The sequence below is a fragment of the Typopeltis vanoorti genome, chromosome 16 (assembly GCF_054136105.1).
Source record: "Typopeltis vanoorti isolate ZY-2024b chromosome 16, IOZ_Tvanoo_1.0, whole genome shotgun sequence".
NCBI lineage: Eukaryota > Metazoa > Arthropoda > Arachnida > Uropygi > Thelyphonidae > Typopeltis > Typopeltis vanoorti.
In genome coordinates this window covers 37587852-37612132 of record NC_143564.1, presented here as the reverse complement: position 1 = coordinate 37612132, position 24281 = coordinate 37587852, and the positions used below count along the sequence as shown (strand labels likewise).

The 24281-nt window shown below is 36.8% G+C and overlaps 1 protein-coding gene across 1 annotated transcript in view; it reads left to right on the top strand.

Moving 5' to 3' along the window:
* tweek (transmembrane protein KIAA1109 homolog tweek) overlaps positions 1–24281 on the top strand; it is a 1221702-nt gene that overhangs the window by 1149558 nt on the left and 47863 nt on the right. Inside the window, 1 exon segment of the mRNA XM_090406645.1 lies at positions 9178–9351. Within this exon segment, the coding sequence (XP_090262771.1) occupies positions 9178–9351 (174 nt within the window).

The window sequence follows — 24281 nt, the reverse complement described above, 5'->3', positions numbered from 1 at the left end:
TCAATGTCAATACATCTGTGGGATTGGATGGTATACCAGCTCGTGTCGTACGTGAAGCGGCTAAAGAATTGTCAGTGCCCTTGACCATTTTGTTTAATATGAGCCTCGGGTCTGGGTTAGTCCCAAGGGGATGGAAAGAGGGGAAAATAGTTCCGCTGCATAAAGGTGGTTCCAAGGCTGCTGTTGAAAATTACCGGCCAATCAGCATAACAGGAATCATTATCAAGGTCTTCGAGAAAATAGTCAAGAGGAAAATACAAGATTGGATAGAAGAAAATGGGATACTGTATTGGGGACAGCATGGTTTTGTGAAGGGTAGGTCATGCCTCAGTAACTTGCTCACGTATTATAACACAGTGACGGCTGAACTGGATAAGGGTATGGGAACTGGACCTTGCTAAGGCCTTTGACAGGATACCACATGCAATTCTAATCAGTAAATTGCAGCATATGGGGATGGATATAGGGTTGGTGAGATGGATAGGAGGGTAGTTGACAGAGAGATATCAGAGATTGGTTTATTCAGGAGTAGAGTCCACAAGACGGCCTGTGACTAGTGGTGTGCCACAAGGATCTGTTCTTGGACCACTGCTGTTTAATTTGTTCATTAATGATATAGGAAAGGATCTGAGAGGAACAGTTCATTTGTTTGCGGATGATGCAAAGTTGGGTAGGGCAATAGTGAATGCAGATGACGTTAAAATTTTGCAAGATGATTTGGATAGATTGGAGGTCTGGGCTAAGGAGAATGGATGTCAATTTAATGTGGCAAAATGTAAGGTTATACATTTTGGGGTGAAAAGATTAGCAGTAGTTTACTACATTGGTGGAACTGTACTCGAGGAAACTGATGAGGCACGAGATTTAGGAGTGTTGGTGGATAAGGAGTTGAAGTTTAGGGGGGCACATTGCAAAAGTGGCCAAATCAGCTCATCAAATCACTTGGTTGCTGAAGAATACGTTGACAAGCAGAGACAAGCAGGTTATTGTTCCTCTGTATTGAGCCTTGATAAGACCCCATCTCGACTACTGTGCCCAGATTTGGTCACCTAGGTTTCTTCTTGATGGGGAGGAGGTGGAGAGGATCCAGAGGCGAGTGACCAAGATGATAGCAGGTCTGTGGAATGAACCTTATGAGAACAGGTTGAGGATTTGTGGGTTGCAAAAATTGGTTGATAGGCGGAGGAGGGGAGATATGATTGAGACATTCAAATTACTGAAGGGTTTCTATAATATTAATTCAGAAGATATTTTTGAGAACAGGGCTGGTTGTGGGAGGACTAGGGGACATCCATGGAAACTGGGCAAAAGTGTGGTTAGTAAAGGTGTTAGAGCTGGGTTCTTTACTTTTATAGTGGTGAATGAGTGGAATGTGCTCCCAGAGTCTGTGGTGGATGCTGTGACAGTGAATGAGTTTAAGGCGAGGTATGATAGATACTGTATAAATGTCGAATAGTCGTGATGAATATGATTTGGGGCCTCCATCGATGAGTCTAATGACTCCCTGGAGTTGCCCGTAATAATAATGATAATAAATATCCAGGTGTGTATAATATTCCATGCAAGTGCGGTCTTTCCTACATTGGACAAACTTCGAGAAGCCTGGAAATAAGGCAGAAAAGAACATGTTGGCGATGTAAATCACAACAAAACAATCACCTCCGGTTTAGCACATCACTTTTCAACTTCGAACCACACTATAGACTGGGACAATAGCTCTATGCCCTACGTAGCTGATGATTACAGATATCGATTATTCAAAGAAGCGGCAGTAGTGCTACGTACAGGCAGCAACCAACAGAAATCAAGGGGCCATACCGAACGATACTTGGAAAAATCTAATTAATTCCCTCGGTTTAACAGTACGCGAATAATCATATTACGCATTTGCATGTAACACGTGTTCATGATTCTTAGTAGAAAGTCGCAATTCATACAGACATGTCACACGAACGTGTTACCTTAGCTAGCTAACAGGTACTAAAGTTTTTTGTATTCTTAAACCTTTTTTGCATTTATCAATTTTTTATACTGTGCAAGCCTTGAAAAAGCTAGTCAGTTACTAGCGAAACCGGTAGGCAATATTGTACGAACATACATACGAATTAAAAATCTATGGTCAGTTTAGATGTGTCTTATATTTTTTAACATTTTACGACCAAAAATATGTATAATTTGAACAACCAATTGAAACTAAAGTGCAAAAGATGACTGATACCCAGGTGATTAGTCTTATCTGAATTAACCGTCTTGAGTTGGCCTTCTCTGCCTGGAATTGCTCTCCAGTCATTCCTGCAATTGACTATAAGACCACATTGAATTAAGAGGATGAAACTATTTAAAAAACTTTCATAGCAAGAATAGACATAATTTTATCTCCTCTTGGTGAATTTTGCATAATGTAGGTGGTCTACACCATCTAGTGAAAAATTTGATATCTCCTAGAATGCTTCTTTCTAAATACAAAAATCATCTGACTAAACAATAAAATTTCCACAATACCATATTATATAAAGCATTTGGATGTCATATTGCTGGTTTTCAAATCCTTGTTTCTTTCTTACCTTCCATAAATGGTATTTTAATTCATTAATTATAAAAATCAGCATTCTCTTCCCGTTGCTGACAGGTGGTGGGTACTGCAAAAAAAATAATAAAATAATAATAACCTGTTCTGTTGTAAGTAATAGAATACCCAACACATTACATAATCTGTTCCAAATACATAGGATAAGAGGGCAGCTGTAGAATGCATGTTCTACTGATTGCAATTGGGAACAGATAACACAGATTGGATCTCCGATGTTAAAGTACTTCCATTTAACCGTATTGACTGGAAGGCAGCCATATCGTTCAATGCTGTTGGGAGTTCCAGGGAGTTCAAACACTCTCCCTCGATGAGTCTTTGGACTCCCTGGAGGTGTCAAATAATAATAATAATAATAATATGCAATTCTCCAAGCAAGATTCCTACTGTTAGGGTATCCTTGGAACTTCAATAAGTTATGAAACAAAGTGTTGTTGTCAGTGTCCAACTATGGAAGTTCATGGCAAAAGAGATTAAAGATTTCTTTATACCAAATTTATTTTTAATGGAAAAAATGTCAATGCTAGAGTGCTGTAGCAGTCTTAGAGCTAAGCACAGTGTTGTAGTATTCTGGAACAATCTCTCATTTTGAGCGTTTATAATAATTTACTCCAAACAGGGGAAAACAAAAACCCAAGTATTACAGGAGAAGTTCTGCACATGTGTGATTTGTTTGCAATATTTTATGGATTTTTGAAGCTGTATTGCTTAAATAGCAGAATTTTAAGACAGGAAGCCCAAATCCTCCATGCTTCTTTGATAGTTGAAGAAATTCCTATTTAACTTCTTGTTATTGGCTGGACCAAAAAAATTGCACAGGCTTACTATATAATTGCTTTTCTTCAGCTACTGTGATGCCTGTAATATTTATTATGTATAAATGAGCAGGAAAGATAATGGTTTTGAGTACTAAGGCTTTAGAAGAAAATGAAAATGGTCCTATTTTCCAGTCTAAGGTTTCAACGTTCTCGTATATAAGTTCTTAAACTGCTAATATTGGATAAGTGGAGAAAGGAATTCTAAGTGTAATGAAGGGTTCTCTCTTAAGGGTTAGTCCAAAAGGAATGCTTCCAAGATCTGACTTTCCAAAAACTTAATTTTGTCTTGTCTGCATAGTAGTTAATCCACTGATCTTGCTGAATTTTTCCAAAATACCAAGAAAGATATATATGGAATCACTATCCTTCAAAGTGCCCACTACATTGCTGGCATAGATGGAAGCAAAGATGCGATGTAGAGTATACATTTAGTGTGGATATCTTAGAAGAGGTAGCAGAAGAGATAAGGGATCTGGGAGTAATAGGATAAGGATCTGAACTTTAGGGGATACGTATAGAAGTAAGGAGTTATGTTTCCATTGTGTAATGCATTGATCAGGCCACATATGGACTGTCATGCATAAATTCAGTCGCTGGTTTTAAAAAGAATGAAAAAATATTGAAAAATGTCCAGAGGTGATTAATTAAGGTGATTAACTATCTTGTCTTCGGAATGTAAGGTATGAAGAAAGGTTGAAAAAAATGCAGTTTGAAATTTTTAGGAGAAGGGGGATATGATAAAGACATATAAGTTAGTAAGGGATTATTAGATTAACATAAAGAGGTTTTTCTTAGAATGAGGTAAGGGCTATAAGGAAGAGAACAAGAGGTTATCCCTGGAAGCTCTCTGTATAAGGAGGATGTGAATAGAGGAGTGAGAAGCAGTTTTATTTGCATAGAGAGAGGTGAGTGATTAGCAAGGATTGCTGGAGAGTGTGCTGAGTGTGAATGCTTGTAAAGTACAATATGATGAGTCATATTTGTGACAGTGGGACCTTCCCAGTGCATTTTGACTCCATTTCAATCTAATGATGATCATAATAAAGTACAACACTGTACAGTACCGCATAAATCCTACACTTCAGTTTTATTTTGGCATTTAGAATTGAGGGAGGGATGTACGAGAAGATGGTGTTGTGTAAAATCAATGCATGCTGTCTTCACTATTAATTATCCACAGAGGTCATATTATGAATGAAAATGGCATTAACTAATATCAAAATCAGAAATATTAAATTCAATTCTTTACTTTATGCAGATGATGTTATATATCTAAATAAATCCATTACAATTCTTCAGGAATTAAATTTAATAACTGTTGTAATAAATTTATTATGAAAATCAACACTAAAACAACAGAAACTCTGAAATTAATTTATTATTATTATTTATTATTTCGTGACACCCTCAAGGAGTCCAAAGGTCCATCGAGGGAGGACACCTACTCTACAACTCTCTGTGTCCACCAACTACACTGAATTGCCACTACCATCATCTACACCAACGCCATCTACTACCCACCACTAATATTTTTTGTCTGTAAATTGCATGTGTTCTGAAGGCCAATTTCTCTGTATGCAGGATGAAAAACCAGAATTTCTGGGTGAAAAAAACCCTGCTAACTCCATATGAGATCGACTAACTCACCTTCAGTTGAATAAAACCATATAAAGATTCCCCCCTTCATGACGAGAATCAAACTTCGGCCTTTTCTAGTTGAAGGGTACAACGTACCATTGTTATTTCAATTGTGCTATGGATGTACTTAAAATAATAATAATAAGAAGAAGAAGAATTACTTAAAATAAAGAGCCAATAGGCTTCACTTTGGCGATGTAACATTATTTAAATTAAGGGGATATTAAATCGCACATTATTTCAAAGCCAAATAAGAAACTCAAAGATAGGAATCAAAGAGTTTCATGCTGAATATAGCAAACTATAAAAGTTTCGGCGAATTATAGTGTAAGCTAAAGCACATAGTTCAATACTAGGACAACTCATTGCAGAGGTGGGGAATGTTCTGATCACTATTCTTAGTATTTCCCATAATGTAAAACACATCTCCTAGGAGATGTATTATGTTATACATTATGGTGGAAGGTCACTACCCAGACCAGTTTCAACCTTTATTGAGGTCCATCAGTGAATAGGTGATTCACAAGATTTGACACCTCTGTCAAATCTTGTGAATGTACAAAGGTGTCAAATCTTGTGAATCGCATCAAAGATGTTTAGAAAGAAGCTGAACAAGCTTCTTCATGACTCACCATACACACACAAGACCATTCCAGGAATTCAGCAGTCATACCTCATCTGTGTTTGTACATCCACAAGATTTGACAGAGACAAATCCTTACAAGCAATTGGTAACAAGATGTCACCTCCATCCAAGTTGTTGATTATTATAGATCTCTATCTACAAGATATAAGATATTTGAGCCTTGCCATGTTATTTTTCTACTGCACATTATGGATCTCAGGTCCATGAATGCATATCTACAGACATTAATATATGTTTGTTCACAGGGCTGGTTTGCCTGTTTTGAGGGACAAAAAACCACTTATTTGGGATAAAAAAAAAAAAAAAAAAAAAAACCTTTACCTCTGTATGAGATGGAATAACTTTTGTCTGAAAAGCCCTGATAGATGCTTTTAAATGAGATTCAAACCCAAGTCTTTATAACCAAAAAATTCCTTCAGAACCAACTGAAACTTGTAGCTCAGTTGGTTTCGCCATTGGTAGTGCTGATAACTGAAACTGTTGGAGCTGTAGATTGAAAATGAAGATGTAGATTTCTTCTCTCTTTTTGAGAAGAAAGAATAAGAAGAAAAAGCTGACCCCCCCCCCAAAGGTTTTCAATGAATAAACTGGCAGAGACAATTTTTAGGAAATGTATTCCTCCATGGAGAGATTTAACAAAAAAGCAGAAGAATTATGCAAGCTTCAATTACTGACTGCAAAAAAGAAACCTGTGCATATAAGTCAGATGTAATGTAAATATTTTTAAACCCAACTCCTGCTGTTGCATCATCCTCAGAATGATTTGCTGCAATTCCCAAATTTGAAGAATTGTCCAATTAATAAAACTGCAGATTTCAAGAATTATTCTTGCTCCATGTTTCCATCTGATTATTTTACTGATAAGTGTATGGAAGCACTGTGCACTCATTTCTTTATTTATTATCATAGCGTATGGTATACAGAAATTTTACGTTCTAATTTGATTTGTACTGAGTCATTATAAAGTCCTTTGCACTTTAAATTTTCATAACTTCCATTCTGTGCATGATAAAATCAGTCTGAAGAAAGGGTAAGTGAAAGAATATATTACAGTTTTACATACTCGTTGGGATTGCTAATTCTCAACATATCCACTGTCATTATGCATACAAGCTGAGATACAATTCTGAATTTCTGCACATACATTTTGCAGTTTTGATTTTCAGTAATCCCCTGAATCACATTAGTTAATCTGGTCTGTACATCTAAATAAGAAAATTTCATTGAATAAATAATAGTCTTAACATGTCCCTAGAGAAAAAAAAATCCATTGGGCTTAAATCTGGTGAACGTGGTAGGCCAGAGATCAGTCCACCTCTTCCAGTCCATCTGTTAGGAAAATTTTCATTCAGAAACTACTTACTACTGAAAGCAAAGTGACAACATACATCATCTTGCTGAAACAGTATCACATATAAGTTCTAAATGTGTTAGTTCAGGAATAAAGTAATTCTGCACCATTTCCAAATAACTCTCACTATTAAAAACCCAGCTTTAAAAAAAGAATGGTCCAATTATGCTGTAGTATTTTTCCTAATGCACACCAGACAATGACAATAGGGGAATCTCTTTCACGTTCCTCAATGTCTTGTGGCTTTTTAGTGCCCCATATATACAGGGGCGTGCCGGCCATATGTACAATTGTGCGATGCACACAGGCACCAGGATACTAAAGGTGCCAGAGGAGGAAATACTTTTAAAAAAACGTTTTTTAAAGTGATTTTTTTATTGGAGGGGGGGAGTGGGCAACTAAAGTTTTGAACACAGGCGAAGGACACTATTGGCATGCTACTGGGTATAGGGGCACCAACTAAAGTTTTGCACACAGGCGCTGGACACTACTTGCACGCCCCTGCATATACAAGACATATCTGTTGGCCTTACCACTAATGTGAAGTGTTGCTTCATCAGAAAACATTAAATGGTCCATAAATGAGCATTACTGTCAAGTTTTTCATTAAATTAGTGACAGAAAATCAATTGTGAAGTTTCATTATGAGAATTTTATGCACTATTGAGTCAGGAATACCCAGCTCCAAAGATGTCTATTTTATTGATTTCTGTGGACTTGCAATAAAAGATTGTTCTACAGATGCCACACTTTCCTCACAACTGCAGTAAATTTAATGAATCACTCTTAGTACAACTAAACCTCACTAAATTACATTTCTGATGTTTTTTTTACAGATTGATTTTATCATGTACAGAATGGAAATTATGAAATTTTAAAACTTCATAAGGACTTTATAATAACCCTGTATTATTTCATGATAAACAGAAAGTAAAATTAGTTTAAAAATATAGCAAAGCAGACCTACACATTTAGAATTAGGTATGTTAATCGTTAACATATTCTTATGGTTCATGTAGTGATTTCAAACCTGTGACCTTTCAAACTTATAACCAGATCTTCAGAACAAAACTCCATCATACATCAAAGACTGACTGTAGTTATAAGAATAGTTACAATCAACTGTTAATTATAATGCCATTTTTACTTGCAAATAAAGTTGAAACGATTGTATTGTTTTACCTTTAATCATAATATTTTTATTCCCGAACTGATTTGAAATTATAATAATTTAGTATACTTCAGTGTCATAATTTTGACTCTTAAACCAGTCCAATTTAGGACTAATAAATTATAAGTTATCAAACTATAAATTAGAATTTATAGTTTCAAAAGAATTTCAAACTGTTTAGTTTTTTTCATGTTTTTATTAGCAGAATAATTTAAAATTATAACAATAATTCCTAAACAAAAAATTTAATGAAATTACTATTTAGGATCACTATTTTGGTTTGACCATTTTAGCGGTGAAATTAAGAAAAAAAAGTCAATTATGTGTACAGTACACACATGCCAAAAATATTTCTAAAAGTTAGTTGTAATGATGTTTTTTGGGTTTCTTTCAGTTTTAGGAGGAGGGGAAAACCCTACTTGTCTGCACCAAAATGGACAAACTCTAAAATTAGCTTGGGGTGTAACATGTATGAAGAAAGAAAGGTTTTTGTGTTTAGTGAAGTATAACTAAATGTAGTTCTTTCTTCTGCAGACCTTGTGGAAGTTACCACAAGGCTATGCAAGCTAGATATTTTCAGCATATAAAATGATTAATGTATGATAGTTGCTACTCAGGCTATCTCAGTAATCATTGTAGTCTCTATATCATTAACGGTATTAATATTTGTTTATAATGATACATATCTTGAATTTTCAAATTCTTTATTAGCAGTGCTTCCATTCAAAAGAAAACATCTTATTTTTTAATACTACATAATAAGCTGAATGATTTATGTATATTCTTAAAACGTGGTAAGCTGAGGTAAAGTAATATATATAAATAAACTTATAAAACTGTAGAAAAATAAACTGAAAAAGTATTAAAAGAAGTTTTTTTTTATTTTATTTTTTCCATGCCACATTAAAGTAAACTATGCTGTTGATTTTTATAAGAATCAAATTTGTATATTGTCAGGATCAGTAGCTACCCATATCGTGCAAAATTTGTCCTACAGCCTTGGCCATAACGTTCCCGAAACAGCCCAACATACCAGTATGGCAACTGTATGTCGCATTTCACGTAATGTCCTTTTTCCTCCTCAGTTTCGCAGTATGCATGAATGGTTCCATTATGCATTTGCAACTAGTGAGCTTGATGGTAAGTTGACTGCTTAACTGTAATTATATATCTGAAGAAATCAAATTAAATAAATTTTGAATCATAAATTCTAAGCTTCATGATGTATAACTATTATCTTGATTTGGAATTATGTTATGAGCATCCCATGGATTTTTCAGTGAATATTACATTTTCAGAACTTCATATTAGTACTTTATGGCATAAACAACAACATAAAGAACAAAACAAATGTATTATTAAGTTGGTTATATTTCAATGAATTTAAAACCAGGATCTTCAGAGCCCTATGCCACACTACTTATCACACTCCTTCTGGATTCTACTCCTCCATAAACTATTCACTGATATCTATCCATCAGCTAGTCTCACATCCACACTCATTTGCTCCAGTTTATATAACTGTGTTACATGTAACATTGTAACATGCAACACTGTTACAGTGTTGCATATAGTATCCTATCAAATGCTTTGCGAAGTCAGTAGTGTCATCATGTTGCCATTCCCTTTATCTACCTCAGATCTCACTTTATTATAAAAAGTGAGTAAATTACTGAGCATGACCTATTCCTCACAATACAATGCTCCTACCTCATATAATATAATATCCACCCATTCCTGGGTTTTGCCTTAACCAACTTCCTCATTACCTTGTCCACAATTCCCGAGATCCTGATCAGTTAGTTAGAAGCTCTACTAGCTCACTTTACTAGCTCTGTCTCACAGCCTATTTCAACAGAACATTTCCTCCTCCTCCTCTCTCTCTCTCTCTCAGGACCCTTAAGCTGAGACTTAGATTAAACAATCTGGTCAAAGGCAATGCCATTTCTCTTGCACATTCTGGAAATGCATGCAAGTAAGCTAATATCCCTTTTAATCCAATAGCAGTATTAATATCAAGGCTCTGTAATATCCTATGCACCTCTTCTTCTTCATTTTGGACAAACTTATTCTACCAGTCATTCTCCATTTTGTTTATCAAGCATCAAATAAACTCTTGGGATTACCTTTAGTTTGCTCAGCTAATGTCCTCTCATACTCGGATTTTTCCTTCCTCACCATACTGCTTACCCTTCTGGCTTGGGTTTGTATTGCTCAGCTTGCTAATTGCCTTTCTCTATCAGTTCCCTTTTTCTGTTTTTCAACCACTTAGCCATTTAATGATGCAGCTCAGCCACTTGATTTATCCTCCTGACTAGGTGTGCAGTCTGTCACTGTTTCCTTCAAACACCTTTTCACCACTTCCCATGCACTTATTAACATCCTACTCCTGCAATTTCTCATACTATGATGCTGCTTCAAGCAATCTTTGAGCTTATAATTATCATCACTGTAATTCCACATATACCTCATTAACTGAAAATTATGTTTATCCAGAGTTTAATACTGCATAATGCTCTTTCCCATTTGGCAGCAGTATGGCTGGCCACCTTGGTTTTAGACAGATCCTCTGATGCAGTTATTAGAAAGGTTTACTGCTGGGTTACAAAGGAATCACATTCTTGTTTTAATCCTTCACCCAAGCATAAGCAAATGAAGTTTGCATGTGAAGCTTGCATTGCATGCATTCTTGACTAGTCTATTTGAATATAGAGGCTACTGACTTCATCCAGTAAGATACCAGGGATAAGTTATAATGGTTCTGGTACAATGGATTGATTGAACCTGTGGTCCTTTATCCCTTTGTCAGATTAAGGGTTTTTAATGAGCACTAGGATCACCCATTTGTGGCTATTTATTGGTAGTAAGGTTTTTTTAAAAAAAAAAAAAAAAAAAAAAACTATTCAGTTCAGTTTTTTGGAATGTTTGTCCTGAGATATTTGTGTCTGGTAGTCTACTGCTAGGTAGTAGACCACACCAGCTTCTGGAATGAGTTTAAAAGACTTACATGTTCTACTGTGTTCGTGGGTGATTTGTGTTTTGCAGGGTCATGCTCATTGCTTGGCAGATTAATAGATTAGAGTGAATGGTGGCATTTGCAAAAAATTTTGCAGCCCTTTCACTCACATAGGAAAGTTTTGATCTTGGGAATACCAGCTTTCTGGTGAAGCTGTACATTTCTTACAAACATGGTGTGTTGAACACTTCCTAAACATTTGTTTTGGATTATGTGTAGTCTGTTAATATTTGAATCTGCTGTGTGACTCTCGGCAGATGAGCCATACATCAGGACTGGCCTAAACAGCATCGGCGGGATGAAGCCAGGCTGGCAGCTGCAGGGGTCTTTCACAAGAGAGCCATTTGTTGGCAAGTTCATAGCCCATTGTTGGTTCCATACATCGTTAGTTGAAGGTGATGGACCAGAAAAGGCTCTGGTTATGTTCCAAAATGGGTAGTAGGATACCTTTGACTTCAGCCAGGTTCTAGGAGGATCAGGAGGGGCTCTACCGATGGTGCAACGCGTGCATTTGCACTGGGTGGCAAGTTTTTTTTTTTTTTTTGGGGGGGGGGGCCAAAATGAAAGTGAATAAAATGAAGATGTGGAATAAATAATAATAATACTGCGTAAGATCGCAGTTTTTATAATAAGTTGACTAGTGACTTGTTGTTTATTATTTTAACGGTATAATAGAACACAGAAACTAAGTAAATAATTAATTTATTAACTTAATGCTGATATTTCACTGGTGTTATAACCAGCATCTTCAGAGCACAAAAACACTGTTTGTCACAATACGCGAGACTATAACAACATGGTGTACTTAAACAAAATTGTAGCAGCAACACAAAGACTAGTCCTGATTTTGGCACCCTCTATCTGAAAAAAAAAAAAAAAAAAAAAAAAAAAAAAAGCTATCATATATTACTAGAGTCCTAGAAAAGTGCTAGTTTTTTCTTAATATGACTGTCTCCCAGATCTTCGGCAAGTTAATACAGCCATATTTGTTGAGATTTGGAGTGTGTTTTAGGGCATCTGTCGCCTCTAAGAACAATCTCTCTGATTTATATGGGTTTCTGTGTAGTACTTTTGTGTTTTTCCAGTTGATCCTGTGTGCAGGGGTATCCAGAGCATGGTCTGCTCTGGATATATCTTTTATGTTTTTTTAAAAGAGCATATCTTTTATGTTTGCTGATGCGGATGTTCACAGTTCTTCCTGTTTGACCGTAGTAGGCTTGATTACATGAGCAGGGTACTTGGTAGACTCCTGGATGTGATAAAGGAGGAATGCTGTCCTTGGATGAGCGGTTGAGGATAGCTAATTTGCTACATGGTCTGAATGTAGTGCGTAGTTTATGTTTATTGAGAATTCATGAGATCTTTTCGGATGTGCCTTTAATGTAAGGGATGGTGACTGTTTTGTTGTAGTTCTCTGTGGTGGATGGTGGGAGGGGTTTCTTAAGAGTGTTTAGTATTTTGTTTATTTTATGTGGATTGTAGCCGTTGGCCAAGAAGGTGTGGCGTAAGTGAGTCAGTTCAGCAGTAAGAGCCTTGTCATTGGAACAGATTGCTCTCACTCTATGGGTTAGCGTTTTTAATATGCCATATTGTTGAGAAGGATGATGGTGTGATTGTTTGTGTAAGTATCTACCTGTATGTGTGGGTTTTCTAAAAAAAACTGAAAATGATAAGGAACCATCTGGAAGACGTGTGATAAGTGTATCCAGGAAGGGCAAACAGTTGTTGGCTTCCAGTTCCATAGTAAAGTGGATTGTTGGATGTTGGCTATTTAAATGTGCTAAGAATGTTTTCAATGTCTCTGGGCCATGTGGCCAAATAGCAAGCACATCGTCAGCATAGCGTAGCCAAAGTGTTGGTTTGAGAGTGGCTGTATTGATTGCTTGTTTTTCCAGGTGTTCTATGTAAAAGTTGGTTAGGGGGGGAAAGGGGGGGAGCCCATGGCTGTCCCATCTATTTGTTTGTATATTTTCCCTTTCCATGTGAAATATCCTGCATGTATTGTGAATTTGAATAGTTCAAATATATCAGGGGGGAAGTGTGACTTCAGTAGATTGAGGGTTTCTATGAGTGGTACATTTGTGAATAGTGAAGTGATGTCAAAGCTTACTATTAAGTCTGAGCTTTTTAGGGTAAGGTGTTGTAAGATGCTTTTTAGGTGTGCTGAATTTTTGACAAAGGAGGGAGAATTGTTTGTGAGAGTGGCTAGTAGCTTTGCTAAATGTCTAGCCAGTTTGTATGTGGAACTATTTATACTGTCCACAGTTGGGCGTAGAGGTGTGCCTTGCTTGTGAATTTTTGGTGCTCCATAGATCCTCGGTGTTTTAACATGGAAGGGCTTGAGTTTGTTAACTGTCTTTGGGCCAGGAAGTGACTAGTGACTTATTATGTCCATGATGCTGTTTCTATTTCCAACAATCCGTTGACCAGTGATACTCGCGTAATGCTCTTCGGTAATCGAAGCTATGGGAGTCATTCTTTGCTTACTCTCTTTCCCTTTCCCTCTCGTCTCTCCTCTCTATTCCTTGCATATGCAACAATGGAGTCTGCAATAAAACTGCATTTAAACATTCATTATGCGATATTATATTTCCATGTTGTGCTTGTTAACTTACTATGAATTGAATTTCCCACTGTTAGCTGGTGTTAAATTCTGAATGAGAAGAATTATAACATAATAGTATCTCATTCAGAGTTTAACATAATCTGCCATTCCCAAGGCCAATTTTGTTCATCAGAATAAATGTTAAAATATTACCTACTGTTGTGTGCCACTATTTTTTATAATATATTGTAATATATTTGTAAAAACTTGTAGTTGTTAGTTGTATCAATCATGCTAATTCTTAGTATTGTGTATGCATACCATGTGAACTAAACACGAGAACTTGGAACTTAATCCGATAATATGACACGTGTCTTGCCTCAGGCAAGACACATGTACTAGAAAACGAGTCATATATGAAGTAATTGAAATTTCCACTAGAGTCCTTTTCTTTGAGTAACGGCCGTCGATACTGTAATCTACAGAACGTTTCAGTTGTTTTTGAGCATGCATTAAGGAAAGTTGATTTTGCTCAGTGTTAGTGATTGTTACAGTGATAAGTTTTTTTTAGAGTTTTATGTAAATTAATAGTTAGTACAGTGTTTCAACATCCATTAATTACTAAATAATACCATACTAATAATAATATTTTATTGTAGGGTTTAAAACAATTTTAATATTCAAATGGATTACAATGTCCGACAAAAGAAAAACTATCAGGTGCAGAATATCGCAAACGGAAACTGAAAAAAGAACGTGATATTCAAAAACATAGCAGGACTTTACTTAAATATCTAAAAACTGAATCAGCTGATGTAGGGCAGGAGGAAATAAGTAAATGTACCGAAACCAATGATTCTGAGCTCATGGCAAGTACTTCTAACTGGGATCCCAGTAACATAGATATTGCAAGAAATCTCGAAAATGAGACTGATATGACAATTTCCAAATCTAGAGATTTAAGTGACGAACTTGATAGGTACACTCATCCAGCTAGATGGAATCCTACTTTAAGCGATGCTGAAAGACTGGAAATCATAAAAAAGGGCCCACCAGAGAAACCAAACAGCAATTTCATTTTTCCGTGTAGTTCTAATGGTAGGAAATTTTCATTAAATGTTTACACCAGGGAACTAAGCAGTGGAGAACATATTAATCGATCATGGTTAGCGTATTCAAAAGAAAAAGATTCTGTATTTTGTTTCTGCTGTAAGTTGTGTTCCTGTAATATAATGTCATTCACTACTGATGGGTATAATGATTGGGGTCATTTGTATGTGTATCTTAATGAATACGAGAAATCTAAAAACTATTTGGAGTCCCATAAAAAGTGGATTGAATTATCGTCCAGGCTTTAGAACAGACAATTGATTCAATGCAACAAAAGTTATTAAATTCGGCACTGGAGGAGCATAATAGAACGCCTAATTGCTGTTGTCCAGTTCCTGGGCCAACAATGTTTACCATTTCGTGGAACATCTGATAATTTATATGAACCTAACAATGGAAATTTTTTACAGCTTGTTGAACTGATTGCCAGATTTGACAGTGCTATGTCTGAACATGTATCGTAAGAAAATTATCAGACATGAATACTCCAATCGCAAACATGCGTGGCCAGGGTTATGACAATGGATCGAACGTGAAAGGAAAGCATTCAGGAGTTCAACAACGTATTAGGGACTTGAACCCAAGAGCTTTTTATATCCCTTGCTGTTCTCATTCTCTCAACTTGGTGGTCGATGATGCCGCAATGTCATCTAGAGAAGGGATTTCATTTTTTGAAACGGTTCAGTTGTATGTGTTTTTCTCAGCGTCAGTGCTGCATTGGGGAATCCTTGAGACACATATTACAACCCTAGCACCCAAGCCATTAAGTATAACTCGCTGGGAATCTAGAATCGACGCTATTCATCCTTTAAGATACTATATTGAGGAGCTTTATTATGCACTGATAGAAATTGCTGCTGATGCGTCAGTAGACAAAATGGCGAGACACGAAGCTGAAACCCTTGCTCTAAAACATAGAGACTTTATAAATTTTTATGTTGTCTGGTTATATGGCATTATGTTTTAAATGAAATTAATGTTGCAAGTAAACTGTTGAAAAGCATAAATATGGAATTGTCTAGTGCCATAACAACATTGGATAATGTTCTCAAAAGTCTTAAGAATCTCAGAAATTATAAATCATTTCAAAATTTTCTTGTCGATGCTACAACATTAGCTGAGAAAGTCGAAGCTGATGCTGATTTGAAACCAACATTTGTTGGTTTCAAATAGTGCTAAAACTATAACTAAAAGTTGTGAAAATAGTGCTAAAACTATAACGTGTACATTCTATAGTTAAGTGTAACCCAACAGTTTACTGTTGTACAAGTGAAGATCATTCCATATATGTAAGTAATAAATTATAACTACATTTCATTTAATTGTCAATTGATGAAGTCGATGGTTTATTTTATGAATAAACCATTAATGGTACTATATTTAAAATTAATGGTCCTGAAACTGATGTTGAACATAATGGTTTTCAAAATTCCAAAAGTTAATTTGAGGTTGGTGCTGGGGCGGCAAGTAATGGATTGCACGGGGCAGCAAAAATTCTATAGCCAGCCCTGAGGAGGATTTATAAGGATTGAGTGGAGAGGCAGTAAGGAGTTATTTGTGATTTTTTCCAGTTCTTTTAGTGAAGCCTGCCTTCATATATTTGGTGGGGCTATGTTGGAAAACACTGGTAACCATAGCAGAGGGGTGGGTGTCAGAGTCCCACTAATCGTGCACATATTTATATTCAGTTGGGAATCAATAATGTTTGTGTGAGTACTTCTTTCCCATACTGGTGCACAGTACTCTGCAGCAAAGTAAACAAGGGCCAGGCCTGAGATCTTAAGTACCTTGGCTCTGCAACCCCTGCTAGTTCCACTTAGTCTTAAGATGATGTTGTTTCTCATTTTTATTTTATTTTTTACTTTACAAATATGATTTTTGTATGTCAGACTTCTATCCAGGTTAACTCTCAGGTATTGTGGATGAGGATCATGCTTGACTGGGCTGCCACAGAAAATTGAGTTGGCGGTTTGCCTCCTTGTTGTTGAGATGGAAAGGTGTGGTCACTGTTTTGGTGGGGTTTGGCTTTGGGTGGCACTGCTCAAAGTATTTGTCGAGAATCTCCAAATCTGTGTTCAGGGCAACTGTAGGAAATTGAAAGAAGGCAATTGATGGAGTATCACAACATCATCTGCATACATATATTTGCTTGATCTTGTTGTGGGGAATGTCCAAGATATAGATGTTAAAAGGTGTTGGAGACTAAACAGAAATCTTGGGGCTAGCCATTCTGAAGGAATATGGGTCCTCTTTTCCTTCCTCCAGTATAGACCCGAATTTTTATGTTTGTGAGCATGTATTCTAGGAAGTGTAAGGTTGTTTTGCATTTTATGATGAAATTGAGCTTTGAGAAAGCAAGCCTCTGATCCAGACTGTATCATGTCAATGAAGACAGCTCCAGATTTTAACTTCTTTTGGAAGCCGACCTTAATAAGACTTGATCACAGCAGTTTCTGTCAAGCCAAAAGCCATCTTGCTCTATAGGGAGAGTTGTCTCGATGAGTGGGCAGATCCCTTTTTGGTATAATTCTTTCCAGGAGCTTGTAGGTTGAGGATAGAAGGGCAATTGGGTGGTTTCCAACAGAGCTGGGATCTCTCCCTGGCTTGGGAACCGCAATCGTCTTAGATTCTTGCCAGAAGGCTGGTGGTTCTCCAGTAGAGATGATGGTGGAGACAGGACTGACAGCCATGCCTTTCCACACTGGCCAAGGTGTTTAAAGAACTCAGAGAGGAATTCCTCCCTGAGTTCAACTGGGTTATAAAGTGCATTATACTTTTCAGATTTTAACAGTTCCAGTAACTATTTCATGTATTTTTTTCGTACTCTACTTGTTGCTTTTCTGTATCCTAATAACCTTACTGATACCCTGGGACTTGATGAGTGGGCATAGTTGTCTTCTCATCAAGTCATCATCATGTGCTCCTCTTATTTGTGGAATGTCTGTTTAAAAAAAAAAAAAAATTCTCTCCTTACTCTTCCTTTCTTACTGATTTAGGCATTCCTTTCTTCTCAGCAGTACTGCTTAGATAGTAGGCTTGCTCAGATAGCAAGCCTACTATCTCTCTTATTGCAAGTAACTCATCATTCTCCATATCATCCATGTTATCATTCTTAAACTGGTCACTACTTTTACCCATGCTCTTACTTTTATCCTCTGTTTCTCCATCATGAAAGTTTTAAATCTGTTACTTTACCACTTTCTCACTCTTTCTGCATGACACTCACTCATTCTTGCTAACAAATGCATTTTATAGACACCACATTGCATGTGGTGCATTGAATTGGTGCCATGTACCACACTAAGAAACATATATCATGTTGGAGGCTTAATGGATTTTTTACAACACTCAAAAAGGATTAAAAAAGAATTTAATACTTCCTATATTTCGTCCTAGTCACTAGGACATCTACGGGGATTACAAAAACAATTAATGTAACATGCACACACAAATCTTACAATACTAAGCCCAACCACGTGGGTGACACTAAAGTCCTATCTAGGTGGAGCGCCCTCTAAGGGCGGTTGTAGGTGGCCTGGAATGTAAGGTGGGACCTCTGGTGATGAGTGTGTTTCCCAAATCTTCGGAAGCTTAATGCAACCATATTTATTAAGGTTTGGTTGAATTTTGAGAGCTGCTGCTGCTTCTAAGAATAGTCTCTCTTTCTTGAATTTGCTGTGATGGAGTATGGTGGTTTTCTTCCATGATACCCTGTGGGTGGTGTCCAACAAGACATGGTCCGCCAAGCCTGAATGACCATAGTTGTGTTTACAGATGTAAGACTTGTGTTCCTCTAGGCAGATGGATGCTGATCTGCCTGTCTGTCCAAAGTATGCCAGCTTACAGGAACAGGGTACTTTGTAAACTCCAGGCAGAGAGAGAGGAGGGAGCTGATCTTTCGTAGAACGGATAAGGGTAGCAAGTTTACGGTGGGGCTTATATGCTGTGTGTAGGTTATACTTTTTTAGAATCTTGGCTATTTTTTCAGATGTGCCACGGATGTAGGATATGGTGATGGCATTTTTAAAATCTTGTTTCTACTAGAATTAAAGAAAAAAAAGAAAATAATAATCACCAAAGCTGATAAAGGGAACGCCACAGTATTGCTTAACCAAAAGGATTACACGGGTAAACTGAAAGCTCTATTGTTAGATCGGGCTACTTACCTCCCTATCGAGTACAATCCCACCAACTCACAAATTAGAAAACTCCACAGGCTCCTTAAGAAGGTCACTTCTTGGCCTTTGGAAATCACCAACAAATTAAAACCATATAACTCCATACCCCCCCCCCCCCCCGTATTTATGTACTCCCAAAAATTCACAAGGAAAATGTGCCATTACGTCCCATAGTGGATGGCACTGATTCCCCCACATACAAACTAGCTAAACATTTGGCCAAAGCTCTCTCGCACTGTACTGGCAACACACCTTCATACATAAAAAACTCAGCCCACTTCAAAGCCAGCATAGAAAACCTTACACTCAAACACACTGACATAATGGTCAGTTTTGATGTCTCCTCCTTATTCACAAATGTCCCACTCAAAGAATCCTTAGAGCTAATCCAAGCTAAATTTCCTCCCGATATCACAGCCCTATTTCAGTTCACAATGAACTTAGGCTATTTTGTTTGGCAAGGAAAATTCTACAAACAAATAGAGGGGACAGCCATGGGTTCTCCACTCTCCCCATCCTTGGCCAACTTTTATATGGAGACTTTTGAAGAGAAAGCCTTAAACTCTGCCCCACAAAAACCAACCATTTGGCTTCTCTATGTTGATGATGTGTTTGCTATTTGGCCACATGGCTCCGATGCACTCTTCTCCTTCCTAACACACTTAAACAACCAACACCCCAAAATCAGATTCACCCTGGAAGAAGAAAAAAACAACTGCCTTCCTTTCTTAGACACACTAGTCACCAGCCAGCCTGATGGAACTTTGGTTTTCTCAGTATATAGAAAACCCACCCATACAGGCAGATACATTCACCAACAATCCCATCACCCCTCCTCGCAACAATATGGAGTCATTAAGACACTACACAACAGGGCTAAACTTATCTGTTCAAATGACGATGCCCTAACCACAGAACTAAACCACATTCTCAGCACTTTCTCAGCCAATGGCTACCCCCCTCCCAAAAAAAAAAAAAAAAATCCAAAAAATATTGAAACCAGTAAACCACAACCCCCCCCCCCCTCACAACAAGGAGGATTACTCTAAATCCATCACCATACCCTATATCCAAAGCACCTTGGAAAAAATTACAAAAATCCTAAAAAAACATGACTTCTTGTTACAGACCATATAAAAAATTGGCATCCCTTATCCGCTCTACTAAAGACCTACCTGGTGTATACCAGGTCCCTTGTAGCTGTAAGCTGTCCTACTTTTGCCAAACAGGCAGAACAGCAAATATCAGAATTTCAGAACACAAGGACTACATCCCGTTTCACCAATACAACCACTCTGGTCTTGCTGACCATGCGCTGGATACCTGCCATAGAATACAGTGGAAAAAAACCACGATAATACACCGTAGCAAATACAGATATGAAAGGCTTTTCATGGAATCAGCTTCAGCCCTAAGAAACAATCCAAACCTCAACAAATTTGGCTGCATGAGACTGCATCAGAAGACCTTCAGCCCAATCACCCAAGAATACCAACATTGCCTGCCAGGGAGCACCATCAGGACTTTAGGAGAAATAATAGCTTCCTGCTTCTTCCTCACTTACTGTTTGTTGTGCCTGCGTGCACGTGTCTTGTTCTTAAGTTTCTTGAAAATGGCAACGTGACGTTGCCGAAATATTGAAGTATATTAAAATTTATTTTAATGTATATCCTAGTTGACGTTGTAATTTCCTTAAATTATTTAGTAAAAAGTGCATAACCAACGTCTAAGCCTTTCCACGAGTATTATACTCTTTGAAGAAATTCAGCATTGGACCATCCACTCTGGTAATGCATACTACTCATTCACCACTCATTATGCAAGAAATCTCCTTTTCACTTCCTTAATCACACAACCTTTGTATAATTCCAAGGGGATTGCCTCTCATTCTCCCAATATATATCTAAGACTAGACTAATTCTCATTGAAATGACAAATAAACTATATTCAACACAATTTATAAGCAGCATTGTTAGTTTATATTAAACTAATTATAGTACTTCAGATTCCAGAGCACTCTAATCAGGAGTTTAACATATGCCACTTATCCTATCAATTATAATATAATCCTACCCACTTCAAGAGTATGTCATACTCACCTTATGTGGAAAGGAATGACTCATTCATTTATTCATAATTGTCAAAAGTTATTATCAAATCTAATATGCTTCTCTATGTCTGAGCAAAAACATTAATAACAGTCTTCTAGTTTACCATGAATGAGTTTAGTGCTCCTTAAACTGCCAGTGCTTGAAGGAAATACTGTCATCTTTTTCAATGTACATGTAATCTATTTATGTTAATCAAATCTTTCTACAGAAATACTACAGGCGCTACCATGAGCAGCTGCTCACCTATATGCACAGGTTTTATTCCCCCCCCCCTACATTGTCTTCTCATTAGTATACATGCACCAGATTTGGATTTTTTTTAATATATTTTGGTTATTATTTAAATTGCTATAATATAGAGTGAGAATAATAGTTTCTTGTTCACAGCTATGTTTCATTTAGCTTCATAGCAAAGGGAAAATTCACATCCTAACACATAGAATAAACTGAGAGGTAATGTAAAATTAATGTATATAGTTCAAACTATAAGGAAGGCATGTTTTGGGAAATGAAGCTGAATCATGGAATGCCAAACATTATTATTATTATTATTATTCAGGCCTCCATGTAGCCAAAAGACTCATCGTCAGAGGTCCATTCCTAGAAAACACAAAGCCTATCATACCTCTCATTAAGCTCATTCACCATCATGGCACTCACAACTGCTTCTTTCAGACTATTCCACTTATTAACCACTCTCCACACAAAAAATCTAGTCTGCACACCATTAAACTCAGCAGTGACCCCTAGTTCTTTCTCTTTTTTAAATAACGAACCTGTGGTGCATTCATAATTAGAAGAAAGACACGTATAAACCACAGTGAAAATTATTTAATTGTAAATATTTCTAACGTAAACATTAGAAAAAGAATCTCCACAGGGTATCTCTTTTTTGGATTTACACATCAAAAGAAAAGAAGACGGTTCCATCGGCACGTCCGTCTTTCGCAAGCCTACATTCTCAGGTCGCTACATTCACAATTCTTCTGCTCATCATCCATCTCAGAAATCTGGCATTATTAAATCACTAGTTTCCAGAGCACAAAAATTCTGCTCCTCTGAAGAATCTTTAAACCAGGAATTAGAAGTTATCAAAAATACAGCCATCCTAAATGGATATAATCCCAAAACAACTCAAAAAATCATCAGTCACTTCTGCATACATCAAACCAGACAGGAAGAAGTGCATAGGATTCCCATACCTTACGTTAAAGGCATCTCAGAACGTCTTTCTAAAATTATGAAGAAATACAATTTTGCCACTACTTACAAACCTATCAACCAAATTTACAACTTATTACCTTCTCCTAAGGACAAATTCTCACCCTTGATGTTACCTGGTGTTTATGAGATTCCATGCTCATGCAAATTATCTTACTTTGGATAAAATTTTAGATGTTCAGAAACGCATCTCGGAACATCAAGACCACATTCGTCTTCTTAAACCGCAGAAATCTGGCCTCTCTCAACACGGAATTGAAAATCCAAACCATAGGATCCATTGGGAAAAGGCTAAACTTTTACATAGATCTTTATTTAAACATGAACGTTTATACAAAGAAAGTTCTGAAGCCCTACTACACAGACCAAACCTAAACCGCAACGATGTTCTTACTATTCCTAAAGTATGGGAAATTATCATACAAAATTGTGTTAAATAATTAACGTTTTTTTTTTTTTTGTACTACTACTGTATGTTATTCCTAATTTTGTTTAAATACTGTACTGATGATGTCCTAAGATACTTAGGATGAAATATTTACAATTAAATAATTTTCACTGTGGTTTATACGTGTGTTTCTTCTAATTAGTTCTTTCTCTAATCATCGTGTATTGAAAAATTTCTTTTGTGTCAATCTTAATAAAATTCCTTTAATAACTTATAAGTTTCTATCGTGTCCCCATGTTTCTGCCTATTAACTAAACTTTGCATCCCTCCTCCCCACACACACACACCTTCTATCTATCCTCATAAGAAATATACCACAGACCTATCACCAGCTTGGTCACTCATCTCTAAATCCTGTCTGCTAGTTGATCCTTAAGAAACCTATGTGACCAAATCTGTGCATGGTAGTCAAGATGCAGGCAATAACCTTCCTGGCTTGATGTTCCGAGATTTCACTCCACCATATGCTAGTCTCTGGTGTTTGTCTGTCTGTCAGCCAAGCCAGCGCACCACCATCCCCATCCATGCCACCAGCTTTATATCCATTCCCATTTGCTCCATCTTGCAATTGTTTTCTGTGCAATATTCTATCAGATGTCTTGGCAAAGTCCATAGTGTAGTTATTTCCCTTATGTAATACTGCTGTTACTCTATTACAAAAATGTTTTACTTTTCAGTATGCCCTCTAAACTTCAATTTTCTGTCTATTCTGTCCTCAAATCTCTAGCCTCATCAATTTTCAGCAATTCAATATCATCACTGCGATACACAGTATGCAAATTTACCTTTTACAAAACCTTGCTGCCCACTGAAGAATATTGTATTCCTATCTACCTATTCCTGAATTTCACCTTTAACCGACTTTTCCAATACTTTAAACCACTCCTAAGATATTAATTGATCTGTAATTAATTTGCTACTTGTCCTGGGGCAGCCATTATGTAATGGAACTATCTTACCTTCTTTCCACTCCCTTCGAACCTTGCAAGAGCTGTGACCTAGATAAAACATCTTCATTAGATGCACTGCCAATTTTCTTGCAAATTCTCATAGTGCACAGAACAACTCTGTACTATGAGAATCCTACTGCTGTATTCACATTGATATTTTTCAGTATACCTCCAGTTTGTCTATCTCAGTTCTCACATCTGTCTGAATCACACCAGCAACTACAAAGTCTCCCCCCTGGATGATACATCCTTATAAAGTGATCACCGAGTAACTCAACTAATTCTGCTTTTGTCACCTTCTTACCATCAGCATTGATTAAAGTTATCCTTCCATAATCATTCATCCTCTTACTTGCTACATAGTAAAAAAACTCTTTCAGACTTGCTTTGACCTGCTTAGCTAATTTTATCTCATAATCTGATTTAGCTTTTCTTACAAGTCACTCTTCTTGTCTGCACTTTGTACTGCTCAAGAGTATGCTAATCACTTT